The sequence below is a fragment of the Hemitrygon akajei genome, chromosome 2 (genome assembly GCF_048418815.1).
Source record: "Hemitrygon akajei chromosome 2, sHemAka1.3, whole genome shotgun sequence".
Lineage (NCBI taxonomy): Eukaryota > Metazoa > Chordata > Chondrichthyes > Myliobatiformes > Dasyatidae > Hemitrygon > Hemitrygon akajei.
In genome coordinates this window covers 132,721,681-132,737,758 of record NC_133125.1, presented here as the reverse complement: position 1 = coordinate 132,737,758, position 16,078 = coordinate 132,721,681, and the positions used below count along the sequence as shown (strand labels likewise).

General features: G+C 39.6%; 1 protein-coding gene across 4 annotated transcripts in view; it reads right to left on the bottom strand.

Moving 5' to 3' along the window:
* LOC140715756 (dachshund homolog 1-like) overlaps nucleotides 1–16,078 on the bottom strand; it is a 543,203-nt gene that overhangs the window by 328,173 nt on the left and 198,952 nt on the right. For all 4 annotated transcript variants that reach the window (XM_073028130.1, XM_073028146.1, XM_073028138.1 and 1 more), the window contains exon 2: nucleotides 11,707–11,822. In XM_073028130.1, coding sequence (XP_072884231.1) covers nucleotides 11,707–11,822 — 116 coding nt within the window. The remainder of the gene's footprint in view (nucleotides 1–11,706; nucleotides 11,823–16,078) is intronic.

The window sequence follows — 16,078 nt, the reverse complement described above, 5'->3', positions numbered from 1 at the left end:
TATCCTGACATTCAATGTCTTTCCATAATCATGGACATTGGCAATCTTGTCCCCTGATCTATCCTATTCTCTTTAACAGGCCAATGTCTTTGTAATCGCAAAATTCAGAAAGCTGCACCTTGGAGAGTCATTTCAGTAATTCAGGTAAAAGAATGTATTAAGCTAATAGAACAACAAGACACTTTCTTCATTGCTTAACTAGATCTAACAAGCCCAAGCTCCAAGGACTCAAAACACTGACCCCAAGATTTGTTTTTTTGTCAACTGCCAAATTGAATAAATGTTCACTACAAAAGAAAATGCTCAAAACTTGATAACCTCACAAACAATTTTCAATCATGCATTATTGAAGCTCAAATTTATCTCCACCCAGCTGGGAACAATATGCAAGAGTGAATATGACTTTGGCTAATAATCACCATATCCAAATGATCTTATTGGGTTTTAATTGTAGTTATGTACAGAAACAAATACAAAGACATCTGCTGCCTGAACATTTGTGATGTGATTTTATTTCTGATGGCAAATATAAAGATCTTGGAAACCAGCAATTCGGGGCGATTCGTGTCACATCTGTAAACTGCAGGTGGAAAGTATTAAGACTTCTTGAGTGGATATGCTTGACTGAGCAGGTGACGTGGTGCAGAAAGATGCAAATATGCCTCAAGTAAATTGTAGCCACTAATTTTTGATGCATCTCTTTAACAGCAGACAAAAATAATTTAGAATAATGGATTTACTTTTGAAATAACATGAGAAAATAATCTCACTACTTCATAGTCATTGAATCATAGAACAATACAACACTGATATAGGCCCTTCAGCCCAACTAGTCCATGCCTGCCATTGTGCCCACACTGTTAGATCTAACTTCCATCATTTGGCCCACATCCTTCGAAACCCCTCCATGTAGCTATACAAGTGTTTCTTAAATGACATCATTGCATCTTCCTCAACCATTTTCTCTGACAACTTCTATACTCACCACCTTCTGCGAGAAATATTGCTTAAGTGCCTTTTAAATCTTTCCCCTCTCACCCCAATCTTTGAAAAAGATGGCTACATATCTATGCCTCTCATAATTTTAAACTTAACTTGCTAAATTATCTTAATTAATGTAGACAAATTCTACACCCCACAGTATAAAATGAAAACCCATACATCAGTATGGCACAGATCGTGATTAACATTTATATGCAGGGTTCCAGAAACTAAAATGCATAACTTGACAATAATTCAATAATTGATGAATTATTCTGGTAATAATCAGTATATCACTCATTCGTTATGTGCCATGTTGTATGACATGAGCAATCATGGCATTTTCATGATCATGAATGGTCTTGGCAAATTTTTCTACATAAGTGATCTGCATTGCCTTCTTTTAATTGATATATAGGACTATATATTTATGGCAACATTTAGTAGTGCCTTGGTGTAAGACAAAGGTAACTACAATGGAGCCATTACAAGCTCCGTTGAAGTTCAATGTGACTCGTGGTCCTGTTTCTGGAGATTTATTACAGAGTATATTCAATTATGGTATAACATGACCACTAATCTGGAACACAAGAGATACTGCAAATCAAAATCAACACACACAAAATGCTAGAGGAACTCAGCAGGTCAGGCAACATCTATAGAAAGGAATAAACAGTCAATGTTTTAGGCAGAGACCCCTCATCAGGACTGAAAAGGAAGGGGGTAGATGCCAGTATAAGAAGATGGGGGTATGGGAAGGAGGACAAGCTAGAAGGTGATAGGTGAAACCAGGTGGGTGCAGGACAGGAGATGAAGAAAGAGGCTAGGAGGTGATTGGCAGAAAAAGGTAAAAGGGTGGAGAAGAAGGAACCTGGTAGAAGAGGAGGGTGGACCATGGGAGAAAGGGAAATAGGAAGTGCACAGGGGGGCCAAAGGGGTGATAGACAGGTGAGGAGAAGAGAATAGGTAAGAAGGGTGCTGATTGGAGAAATGAAGAGGGAAGTGGGAGGGGTAAAAAATTACTGGACATTGGCAAAATTAATGTTCATGCCATCAGGTTGGAGGCTACCCAAATGTGGAACCATGTAGTTTTCTTTCAACTTATGAAAGGAGAACAGAATGACAGTAACTGCTCAGTGCTTTCATTATTACATTATACAAAACCATAGTTCAAGCATTGTCAGTCCAATTAATTTCCAAAAATAGAAAGCCCTTCAACCCTCCAACATGGACTTTTCCAGAATTTGAAGGAAAGGACCAGGATTGTTTGATGTCAATGTTGAAAGGAAGTGGAGAAAGAAATTTAAGTTAGCACTTCAGTTCAATGATCCATCAGAAGACAAGATGCAAGATTGTCCACTTGAAGCATTAACTCTGTTTCCCTCTCCACAGATTCTGCTGCCTGAACTGTTTATTATTTCTAACACTTCCTGTAGTTATTTAGAGTATATATAGTCCAAAGTAGATCAAAGTGATGACTCATTGACAAGGACAAATGGTCTACACAATTTTACATTACCTAATATGTATGGCAGATTTTAAAATTCTCATTTGGAAATCTCTTCATAATCTTCACCACTCCTGCCCTATTGAACACCTACACGTTAAATTCTTCTACCATTGATTCTGTGACTTCAACTGAAACATCCCTGAGTTTCAGAATTACTTCCCTCAAACTTGTAATCTTCTTCCTTCTTAAAGATATTCTGTAAATTCTCTTTTATCATTTGTCATAAAATCTTACATAGTTCAGTGTCAGATATTATGTATTATTATATTAATAACAGCTCCTGTCACCAATATCCTAACACATTGAGGTATCTAATCTCTTAAAGGCTTGGGTAGCAGCTGACACGGGAGTTTGTTTCTGAAGAGAGTCAGCGGTGTTTGATGTTTTACCATACATTTCCTGTTGTGTCCACACTTTCATAGGACCCCGTGAGCTTTTGCAGGAAGATGCAAATGATACACGTATAAAAAGCCTTGCTTCTTGTAGCTTTCCTGTCATGTTATCGCAAAGTACTTTGCAGCTGAAAAGGTGTTTCTGAAATGTAGTCGCCATTGTAATGCAGGAAATGCACCAGTCATTTTACGCACAGCAAACTCCCACAATCAGGATCGTAAAATCAGAAAGTTGGACAGCATGAAAACAGGTCTGTTGGCTCACCATATCTGCACCAAACATTGAATATGCATTTACCCTGCTGAAGGGTCTCAGCCCGAAATGTCAACCATACTCTTTTCCAGAGATGCTGCCTGGCCTCCCGAGTTCCTCCGGCATTTTGTGTGCTTGGATTCCCAGCATCTGCAGACATTCTCTCCTTTACACTAATCTTGTTTTTTTTTACACCCTCATCAAAATCTCTGTAGCTCTTTCACTTTATACTACAATTCTGTTATTGTTTTACCTTGTTGGAAAGTGTTGGAAAGATCACTGGGGGTATTTCAACTGCTTTCCTACAGAAAAATGGAGAGCTATGCAGGAGAGAAGTGTTAGATTGATCTTGCAGTAGGCTAAAAGGTTGGCAGAACATTGTGAGCTTAAGGGCCTGTGCTGTGCTGTACTGTTTGATGTTTTATGTTCTAGCCATGGAAACTTCCAAATGGGAGAACAATTTAACATTTCATCTGAGAAGTAGGTTCAATGACAGTGCAGAACTCCTTCACCCCTGGAATATTGGTCCAGGTTCTTACATTCAATGCTCAAAGGATAATACCATTCATATGAGGGATGATTGATAAGTTCGTGGCCTAAGGTAGAAGGAGTCAGTTTTAGAAAACCTGGCACATTTATTTTTCAACATAGTCCCCTCCTACATTTACACATTTAGTCCAGTAGCCCAGTGGTCGTGGAGCATACAGATCTTGGACCTCCAGAAAGTGTCCAAAGTAGGGTTGATTGATAAGTTTGGGGCCGAAGGTAGAAGGAGATGAGTTGTACAACTCTAGTTACATGCACATGCAGTTCAACTCTTCTGAGTGATGGTGCAGAAAGTTTGAAGTTAATAACTCATCAGTTAATAACTCATCGGGGTGATTGATAAGTTTGGGGCCGAAGGTAGAAGGAGATGAGTTGTACAGCTCTAGTTACATGCACATGCAGTTCAACTCTTCGAGTGATTGTGCAGAAAGTTTGAAGTTAATAACTCATCGGGGTGATTGATAGGTTTGTGGCCTAAGGTAGAAGGAGATGAGATATTAATTTCAAACTTTCTGCAAAATCACTCAAAGAGTTGAACTGCTTGTGCATGTAACAAGAGCTGTATAACTCATCTCGTTAATACCTTGGGCCATGAACTTCTCAATCACCCCTGCTTTGGACACTTTCTGGAGATCCAAGATCTGTATTCTCCATAACCGCTGGACTAAATGTATAAATGTAGGAGGGGACTATGTTGAAAAATAAATGTGCTAGGTTTTCTAAAATTGACTCCTTCTACCTTAGGCCACGAACTTATCAATGACCCCTCGTACAAAACAGCACATATTTCTAATTCGCCAAACGTTCTGAATTGAATTTGGAATGAATTTATTTAAATGTTATATCCATTCCACAATGTGAGGGAGTAAAAATCTTCGCATTATAACTCTGTCGCAATGTACAGATGTGAATTTATAAGTCTAGTGACTTATAGGAAGAAGCTTTCCCATAGCATGTTGGTCCTGGCTTTAGTACTGCAGTACAGAGGGAAGCAGCTGAATGTTTATGGTTGGGATGACTGGTGCCTCTGATGATCTTCCAAGGCCTCCTTTCTGCACCTTTTAATCATAAAAGCAGGCTGACAGTAACTGTGCATATTTAGGTTCCAATATCACCTTGAAAGGAGACTGGTAAGCAATTCATTGGAAAGAAAAAAAATAGATTTGTAAAGCGGAGATGTATACCTCAAAGTCTCAATAGCATGAGTGTGAACATTTGTGAACGGAACCTTTATAACTCAAGTAGTATCTGCACAAGTTCTCTCCTGTGGATTTGTTTGGGAACTTCAAGAGAGCCTCCTGTAGATGGTTGATGGGAGTGCATGATGAAATACTGGATACACTGCCATTAAATTTCAGGGAAGATGAGTCACACAGCTCCAACCTTGCGCAGAACTTTGCATCTTTCTTTCCAGCACAAAACTTCACATCTTGTCCATGTTTGCATACCCAACACTGACAGCTGATACCTCAATAATATTTTAGCTTCAGCAGATGCCACTCAGTTGGCAGAGTCAAAATTCAGACCTATTTCATCATAGGTGCAGACATCAGTTACCTGGGCTTGTCGGTTGTCACAACACTGAGCATGGGACTACCGTGATGCTATCTTGGGCACAGATGGAAGATCTGTGTGGAGATCTAACCCACTGCCTTTTCCCTGGATGATACAGTTGTCATGCTGTTGCTGACCTTGCTGAATCAATCCAGCACAGGTACCACCAAACTAGTCAGTCTATTGTGGATCTAGAACTAATTAAGGTCAACATCCAAGGCCATTCACAATCCTCTGCAAGCTTCCACCAGTCATGGCACAGCCAATGGGAGGGAATGTGTACAGGCTCATGGAGCTCAGCCATATTAAAAAGGGCAAGCTACAGATACAACATTCTCTTCCTGGTTGAGGTTCAGGGCAGAAACTTGCTTCTTCAGGACCATTTGTGGGTACCAGCTTATATTGAAAATGGTTCTCCCTTTCTTTCTTCCCTTCAGAGGCCTAGTCCTGATTTGTGTGGCCTCTGTTCTTTCCTCATGTCTCGGTAGCCCAAGAGCAATAGCTGCTTATGCACCCCTGCTTCTTCAAAGACTTAACTCATTTTTTTTTGCATTCTGAGAAATTAATTGCTAGAGCAAATTATACAGTAAACAGCAGAGCTCTTAGGAGTTGATATTCAGAAGGAATCTTGGAGTTCAACTCCATAGCTGCCTGAAAGTGTCAATATAATTGGATAGGTGGTAAAGACAGTGTAAGGCATGTTTACCTTCCTCAGTCAGGGCACTGAATATGACAGAGGTAAGTAATTTGCAGTTGATGAAAGGCATTGCCTAAAACATCGACTGTTTGTTCATTTTCATAGATGCTGCCTGACTTGCTGAGTTCCTCCAGCATTTTGTGACTGAATTTAATAAGGACACTCACACTCTGTTGGTGACAAAATGCATTTTTCATCCTATTTTGCAAAATCTTACAAAAGAGTTCAGCTGGCACTATTCTTCACATAATATTCCTATGTATTGGTTATTATGCCCCACAAGGTTACATGCTTTAAATTTAATGCACAAAAATCATGCCTATGAAGTTGTGTATTAAATTTGGAAAAGAAATAATCTCAAACCACCATTTTATGGTTTCTGACAAAGATTACTTCATAATATACATTGTTATCATGGAGTGGCTTCTGACAAAGATTCCTTCACAACTACATTGTTATGGAGACACAAGAGGCTGCAGATGCTGGAATCTGGACTAACAAATAAGATGCTGAGAAACTCAGAAGGTTTGGCAACTTCTGTGGAAGGAAACTGATGGTCAACATTTCAGCTTGAGACCCTCCATCTGGACTGTCTTGAAGGATCTTGCCCCAAATATCAATGGCTCATTTCCATCCACAGATGTTGCCTGACCACTTGAGTTCCTCCAACAGATTATTTGTAACCTTGTTATCATTTCACCATACATCCAGCTCCTGAAACCAAATATGCTCAATACTTTTTGAATTAGTTTTGTAGAAGTACGGTTATGAACGTTGGTTTAAACTTTAATGAATGCATTCAACCCAATCACATAAAGCAACAACTAAAGTACACAACAGTTATTGGCATATACAAGATGTTCTGTAATTTTCAATTTTCTTTAATTTCTTCAATGCCAGCTCCTATAGTGAGTTAGAGAATTGAGTTCAAAGTTATTATCTACAATGCCCCATTACCTTCTCCATGGACAATGTTAGTACACAGTTTGTCAGCGGCTTTGGATATCTCTATAAGGAAAGGTTTATGAAAGGCTCGTGATTTTCCATTAAATTCAATACAAGAACATCAGTATTTCAGTGAAAGATGTCAATGGCATTTCTTGACATAGAAAATATCAAAACTACTTTAGGTTAAGCATCATACACAAAATGCTTACGGAACTCAGCAGGCTAGGCAGTACCAATGGAAAAGAGTACAGATGACATTTCAGGCCGAGGACTTTCATCAGGATTGATGAGCATAGTTAAGCATAATTATCGGTTTGCTGGATTTAAGTGCATAATTTAATGGCAATGGCTATCTGAAGGAATTTATTCCCTTGGTGTACTGGAGCTATTAAAAGGGCACTTGGTACCACATAGAGAGAATATCTCCTTTCTTCTCACAGCCTTGTTACACCTGTTGTTCAGATCCTCACTGACCTTCAGAAAGCCTTGCGATCAGGAATCCCAGCTGAGTACTCCTTTTCAAGTATAGATCTTTACTAATTCTTTCTATTGTCTTCCAGTGGCATAATGGGAGTGAAAAGTATTTTCAGGTTATTTTACACAGAAAAGTCAGCTGAAAGTAATATTAAGCTTGGTCATTTACTTACGCTTGCCTCAATTCTGAATTTGGCAATTAAACCAATTATTTAATTTGCTGCACACCAGTGAACACTCTTAGCTGGAAGGAATGTATCTTTATTCCTCTAAGTAAAATATTTTATATATTTTTCATGGCAGAAAATTGCAAAGAAGAATTCACAAAGGAATAACAATTCACAAGTTATAATGAATTATAACCAAATTCAAATCAAGACTCAGTATATTGACTGAGTTAATTTACTCACAAAGACAATCACTGCAAATTGAGAAGCACTATGGAGAAGGATGCATCTGTACTCTTACCTTGTACCCAATCTCATCACATTGCATTACCTGACCTTTAATAACCTTCCTGCAGGAATGAAGTTAATCCACAGAACAAAATGGAAAATTGTTCAACTAGATGTACCTCCACCAAAGACCCAAGGTCACCCCAACCTGAACTACAGTATGCTGCTAATAGAAACATTGAAAACATACAGCCCAATACAGGCCCTTCAGCCCACAAAGCTGTGCCAAACATGTCCCTACCTTAGGACTACCTAGGCTTTACACATAGCCCTCTATTTTTCTAAGCTCCGTGTAGCCATCCAGGAGTCTCTTAAAAGACCCTATTGTTTCCATCTCCAGCACTGCCACTGGCAGCCCATTCCACGCACATCTGTACTCTGTACTTATTTGGGTGAAATTTGCAGGATATCCCCCAAGTCATTGCTGACTAGTTTATGAGATAATAAATGAAAGTCCTCTACTGGTCCACCCCACCTCACAATTCACTGACAACAGTCTTTGACAATATCCTGAAAAAATGTAAACTCAAGAGAGGCAGGCAATTATGCTTTTGTTTCAGACTGAACGTTTGCTTATTCTAATACAACCACCTGAATGTATGGCATGCCAAATGCTGAGGGGATAATTTTAAAGGTGAGTGAGAGAGAGAAAGATTAAAGCAGACTTTACACAGAAAGGGGCAGGTGCTTGGAATGTGTTGCCAGGGAATGTGGTGGATGCAGAGACAATAACATCTAAGAGATATTCAGACAGCCATATAGACAAGCAGAGAATGGACAGATATAGACCATTGCAAGCAGATTGGAGTAGTTTGGATTGGCATCATAGTTGGCACAGACACCTTGGGCCAGGGGTTCTGTTCCTGAGCTGAACCTTTCTATGTTCTGTCTGTGATAAAACTTACCATGGTAACTTCAGTCCGAGAAGAGTGTGTTTGAATCTCATGCTCCATACTGCAGCAGTGATTTCACACCTCTTGTGTTTCAAAGACTTAGGTGACCTACAACAGGCACCTTAAAGAACAACAGGACAAATGTGAACCTTACCCCTGTAATATCCTCCAAATCTACTGATGAGATAAGCAAATGTGAATCAGTGTACTCTCCCAAGCATTGAATTGTAGTAACATCCAAAAGGTAGAATAAACCAATCCTCAGAGGCAGCAGAAGTGGAGAGAGGGTGCAATTTCAAATTCCTAGGTGTCAATATCTCTGAGGATCCGACCTGGACGCAACATATTGATACAGGTATAAAGAAGGCACAACAGTGGCTCTATTTCATTAGGAGTATGAAGAGATTTTGTTTGTCAACTAAAACACACAAACTTCTACAAGTGCATTCTGACTGGCTACATCACCATCTGCTATGGGTGGGGGGGGGGTTGTGGGGTGCTACTGCACAAGATCAAAATAAGTTGCAGAGACTTGTAAAATTAGTCAGCATAACTACTAGCTTTTGTAGTATTCAAGACATCTTCAAGGAGTGGTGCTTTAGGAAGGCAGTCCCTATCATTATGGATCCCCGCCAATCAGGGCATGCCATCTCTACACTATTACCATTGAGAAGGAAGTACAGGAGCCTGAAGGCACACGCTCAGCAATTCAGGAGCAGCTTCTTCCCCTCTGCCATCTAATCTCTAAATGGACACTGAACTTATGAACTCTACCTCACTACTTTTTTCTTAATTTTTTTTTACATTAATTACTTTAACTTAACTATTTAATCAACGTTTATATACACACTTAATGTAACTCAGTTTTTTCTCTTATTTATTATGTAAATCATTGCCATAAAGTTCACAAATTTCACGACATATGCTGATGTTAAATCTGATTCTGAATGTTTTCCCTTGGCCAGCTGCATGCTCCACATCAAACTCCAGTCTCCATTAACACAAGAGAATACCAGATGGATAAGTAAAAGATTCAAAGACTCTAAAAATGGATCACGCTCATAATTACAGCATTTCCTACTTTTATTCATTATCCTGCCCTCCATCCATGCTGACAATGATATCCACCAAGTTAGTCCCATTAAAACCCTCTAAATCCCTCTAAACCCCTCCTATACATATACTAATCAACTGTCTTTTGATTGCCAGTATTGGACCTGCCTCAGTCCATATATATACCATCTTCTACGTGAGAAAGTTGCCTCTCAGGTCCCTTTTAAATCTTCCACTTCTCACCTTAAATCTGTGCTCTCTTGTTTCTAGTTCCCCCTTACCTGGGGAAAAAAAAAGCACTATATCAAGCAGCCAGGTACTTTTTGAAAAAAAAATACTATTTATCATTTAGCTAACAATTCATTTATCTGTGCCCATCACTCCTTGATTCAGTTCAAGGTAGTGCACAGGGCACATATCAAAAGATAAACTAGAGCGTATTTTTTCTAATATAAACCCCACCTGTGATAGATGTAATGCTGAGGTGGCTACCTTAACTCATATGTCTTGGTCTTGTATGAAGTTAAATAATTTTTGGAAAGGTGTTTTTAGAACATTATCCAAAGTCATAGGTTTGGACTTACAACCTAATTCACTTACAGCAATCTTTGGGATCACTCCGAAGGAAGTAGGAAATATTCCTGCTTCCGCTCAATGCATTATAACCTTTTCAACTTTATTGGCTAGGAAAGCTATTTTGTTGTATTGGAAAGATTCTAATCCACCTACTGGTTTTCTTTTTTTGGCTCTCCTCCTTTATGTCATGTTTAAGTTTGGAGAAAATCAGAAGTCGGACGTTTGATACATCTTTTAAATTTGAGCAAACCTGGTGACCTTTCATATTTTCATATGATTTAAATTTCTTTTTTTTAATATTTTTAGGTAATCTTTTTTCTTCTTCTTCGTGATGTTTCCTTTTTTTTTGTAATTATATCCTCAAATGGACTGCCCAGTCTTCTTTTTTTTGTTTCAGATTAGTGTTTTTTTTCCTTCTCGACAATAACAATTTTGAGTCTTTTTTTTATGAATTGTTAAGAGAAGCTGTGGTTCCTATTATATATTATCTCAATACTATATTATATATGATTTTGACAGTGTATATTCCTTTCTTTGTTTGTAGTTTTATTGAAATATGTATTTGATATAACTTCTCCTCTGATTTGTATTTATTCTTATATTTTAAATAATAAAACGATTGAAAATGAATGAAAAATTCACTAATATTGAGATACAGTGTGGAATAGGCCTTCCAGCCCTATCAGCCATGCTGGCCAGCAACTCTATCCTAATCATGGGAGAATCTACAATGACTAATTAACCCACCAAGCAGTACATCCTTGGACTATGGAAAGAAACCAAAGCATCGATAGGAAACTCACATGGTCACGGGGAGAAGGTACAAATTCCTTATTAATACCTGCAGGAATTGAACCCTGGTTGCTGGTACGGTAAAGCATTGTGCTAACCACTACACTACCATGCTGCCCTGTTTTTTCTATTAAATGCAACTCTATGCATTCAGAACAAAGTACAAAAGAAAAATTATTAACTTTCTTGCATATAACCATTGCCTCAAGGAGTAATCATTCAAAAAGTCTATTGTAAAGATCTCACTTCCGCACTATAGCACAGGAGCCCCAGAACAAATCCTCGTACTGCTTAGCCTGAGGATTTTTCACATGCCTGAGAGCAAGGCCCAGTCCTGTTCTACCAGCCTCAATTACACTCTGGTTATGCATTGGCAAGCTGAGAATAAGAAAGACTCAAATGAACACATCCTTTAACGTCTTGAGGTCATAACACTTCCCACATGCAGAGGACAAAGGAAGAAGGATTTGTTTGCAGAATTTCTGTGTACAAGATAATGCGCAAGTGATCCATTAAGTTCTAGTGATCATTTTAGGTAGTCACTTAATTCAAGATAGTCAAGGTGAAGGTGAATCCCTTTACCTGTCGGTGGAATCATTCCTGGAGACATGAGGCCAGGGACAGTGTGCGGCATGATGTGAGAATTCTCGGGGGATGTAACACTCTGGGACCTTTTTGGAGGTCTTCCTGGTCTGGAACTGAAAAAGAAAAGGAAAAAAAAATGATTACACCACAATCTTAGCTCCACTGTGTTTTGTACTTGTTGCTGTATTCATTTGCAGTTATTGTTATTACTATGTACACTGTTTACCCTGTGAGTGAGGAGTTTCATTACACTCTGGTGTATATGGCAATAAACTGAATCTGAATTTACAATGGCCAATTAACCTACTAATCTTCATGTCTTTGGGATGTGGGACAAACCTCTGGTCATAGGGCAAACTCCGCACAGACATCACCAGAGCTCTACACTGGCAAGGCCTGACGCTGATAGGTGGGGACTCACTTTGTCAAATAACGTTGCTCTATCCACCACAACAGTTAGGATCTCCCAGTGGGCCAGCGACTTGTATTCAACTTGTCCTTCCAATTATGACATGTCTGTCCATAGCCTCCTATCCTGTCCCGATGAGACCAAACTCAGGTTGGAAAAGCAAAATCTTATATTCCATTCACGTGATCTCCAAACTAATGGCATGAACATAGATTTCTCCAACTTCCAGTAGCCATTCTCTCTGTTTCCCCTCCCCCAATTTCATGACATGGCCATCACTCACGCTGGTTCCCCACCTCTTTTCTTTTACTCCATGGTCCACTGTCCTTTCCCATCAGATTACTTCTTCAGCCCTATACCTCTTCCATCTATTACCTCCTAGCTTCTTACACCATTCCCTACACCTATGACTTGCCAGCTTGTATTCCTCCCCACTCACTCCACTTTCTTATTCTGACTTCCGCCCCCTTCCTTTCCAGAGTTCATGAAGCGTCTTGACTCAAAACATCAACTATTTATTCCTCTCCATATATGCTGCTTGACTTGCTGAGTTCCTGTAGCATTGTGTGTGTTGGTCGAGGATGAAGTTGTGTCACGGAAGCTGTGAGGCAGTTAAGTTACTAGCTGTGCCCTGATGCTACATCAATATAGCTAGTGGTGCATAGCGCAGACAAAACAATTTCCACAGAGCAAACTCACACAATGATCTGGATAGTGACCAAATAATTGGCCAGGAGTCTGGGGCCAATCCTTCTGTCTTCCTTTGAAATATCAGTATAAAATCTTTGTTAGCCTGAGAGCCCAAGCATTTGCTAGATTAGCACCTTTTTTTTTAAAGTGCACTTTCAACCGTGCAGCAATACTTCAGTACGACATTGGCATGTCAACTAGGATTTTTGTGCTCCATTTTCCAAGGTGGGATTTGAACCCACAAACCTCGGATGCAGAGGGTAGTGTATTACAAAGTGAGTCCCGGCCAAGCAATGAAATGCACAGCAAAATTCAATGAGCATCTGCATCAATAGTAACATTCCTGAAGTTGTTGGAAGTACAGGAGAGACTGTAAATAAACTTATTTCAAGGACGGCTGCTTTTTCACTGGATTTAATAGACTGCCTTTACTAATTAGATTACATGCTGAATTCATTTCTTTCATAAAGAACAGCCACTGCTAATGTATTATTCATACCTCGCACCTCGTTACCTGATCCTCAATATTAATATCTATACATGTTAGAATTGCCTAGTTTGCATATGCTAAAATTCGACATGGAGCTTTCAGCTTGAAAATTATGCTCTAACTTGTAATAATTACTGCAGTTAGCTTGATATTGATTTATGGGATTTTTAAAAGCCAAATATATGTAGTAGTTTAAATGAAAGCTATTTTAGGAATCCGCAGAAAATTAAAAGACAATGTCAGCCCTAGGAGATTTGTTCCCTCTTCTTTGCACTTTTTAATCTGGCAATTAGCTAGGAGGAGGTAGAGAAAAAATGAGGGGGGGGGGGTTGGGCTTGTAGTACGTGGCAGATTCAAACAGCATTTCAAAGTTGCCACCTCCTCCTTGTAAAACACTCTGTTCTTCAGACCATACTGTCAGCAGTATTTTTTGTATTGGTGGCAAGGTTTTGTCCACTATTTTTACATTTCAGAACTAAACTTTAGTCATAATTACCAAGGAATTGGTAAATACATACCAAGGAATAAAAATAGCACAAAGCATTTCACATTAATGGTCAATTCATTCAGCAGTGTTAGTCTTTTTTTCCCCCCAGAGCCATAGCACCATTGTCAATAATGTGACCTCTTGTGGTTGGTCATATGACATTTCAATTTTTGAGGGTCGTCCCCACCCAATTCAGCTCTTCCGTGGTGCAGTAGCAGAAGGGGCCTCAATTGCTGTCCTTTCCCACAGAGCAGTTACATTGGTTGCACCAAGCTTCTCTGCACCCCTCAGCTCATGCTTTTGCTGTCCTGAATGCGCCAGTCAGCAGTTCCTTTATCTCACTGTGCTGCAAGACCAACAGTTTTGGCAGAAATCTAAAACCTTGCCCCCTGCACCAATCCCTCATCCATATCTTTTGCCGAAATGATGACCTTTCAGCCGCATTTGATGCATGTACACCTGGGTACAGCTCTTAAATCAAGAGGGCCTCCTGTTATGAAACTGCTTGGGATGAGCTGAGACAAGAGCACAATCTAAAATCCAATTCCACTGAAATCAAAAGAAGGAATTTTAGACATGGAGGTCAAAACATGTAAATTCATACTGGAGGGTGGGAGGAGAACAAACATATAGTCCAGCATACGTTATTACCTTCTGAGGCTGCATTACCTGTATGAACTTTGACAATTCCAAACTGTTCTCACATAAACTTCAAAAGGAGGAAGGCAATTGGTCTGGGCATGAGAATGGTAAACCAATCAGCTGTTTGCACAAGTTACAACCATCAACCTTTACCCAATGACAAACAAGCTACATAAATGCAGACAAAATACAATTTGCATTACAGCTATAGAGGATTTTATACAATAATTGATCTTGAAATAGTGTCTTACTCCAAGGAGCAATGAGTGACAATGGCGCTATGATTTAAGACACAAGATAACACTGCAGAATATATTGACCACGCATGTAAAGACATTCGCTCTGTTTGTTCTTTTGTATTTATTGTTTTATTAAATTATAAAAGTTGAAAGCAAACAAGATATACTGTTAGAAGTATTCTGACTGGTTGCATCATGGTGTGCTTTGGCAATTCGAATGCACTGGGATGCAAGAAAATGCAGAGAGTAGTAGACTCAATCCATTGCATCCTTCCCCAACATCAATAACATCTACAGAAGGTGCTGTCTCAAGGAGGAAACACATGAATCTACGATCACCAGACCTATCCAGGCCGTGCCATCTTCTCACAGCTCCCATTGAACAGAACGTACAGAGTCCTGAAGTCTCATATCACCAGGTTTTAGAACAGCTACTTCCATTCTGGAGAATTGGCATTGTTGCTCAATGACTTTCAGCTCATACAGGAGAATGAGGTGATAGACAGGAGCTACAGGGAGGTGGTCATCCCCAAGTTGCAGGAGGTAGGTACCTGGGTGCATGTCAGGAGAGGGAAAGGGAATAGGCAGCCAGTGCAGAGTAGCCCTGTAGCCATTCCCCTCAACAACATGTAAACCACATTGGATGCTCTTAGGGGTGGGTGGGGGAAATGACCTACTAGGGGAATGCCACAGCAGTGGGATCTCTGGCACTGACTCCGGCGCTGGGGCTTAGAAGAGAAGGGGGAGTAGAGTAGTGCAGTAGTGATAGGGTATTCCATAGTTAGAGGAGCAACAAAATATTCTGTGAAAATGAAAGAGACCCCAGGATAGTACGTTGCCTCCTAGGTACCAGGGTCAAGGATGTCTCAAGTTGGGTCCACTGCATTCTAAAGGGGAGGATGAGCAGCCAGAAGTCATTTACATATTAGTATTAGCAACAGAGGGAGGAAGTCTTGGAGAGAGAATATAGAGTTAGGTAGAAAGCTAATGAATACAGGACTGAAGGAATTATATTTGAATGCATACAGTATAGAGAATAAATTAGATCATCTTGGAGCATACTTAGATATTGACAGGTACGACATTGTGGGCATCACAGAATCACTGCTGAAGGAAGATCATAGTTGGGAGCTTAACATTGAAGAAAACACATTGTATAGAAATGACAGCAGGTAGGCAGAGAGGGCGGATTGGCTTTGTGGATAAAAAGGAAATCAAATCCTTAGAAAGATTTGACATAGGATCTGAAAATGTGGAATCATTATTGGTAGAGTGAAGAAACTGCAAGGGTAAAAATACCCTCATGGGAGTGTGTATGTATGCATCCAAACAGCAGCCTGAATGTGGGATACAAATTACAGACAGACAGACAGACAGACATCCTTTATTGATCCCGAGGGAAATTGGGTTTC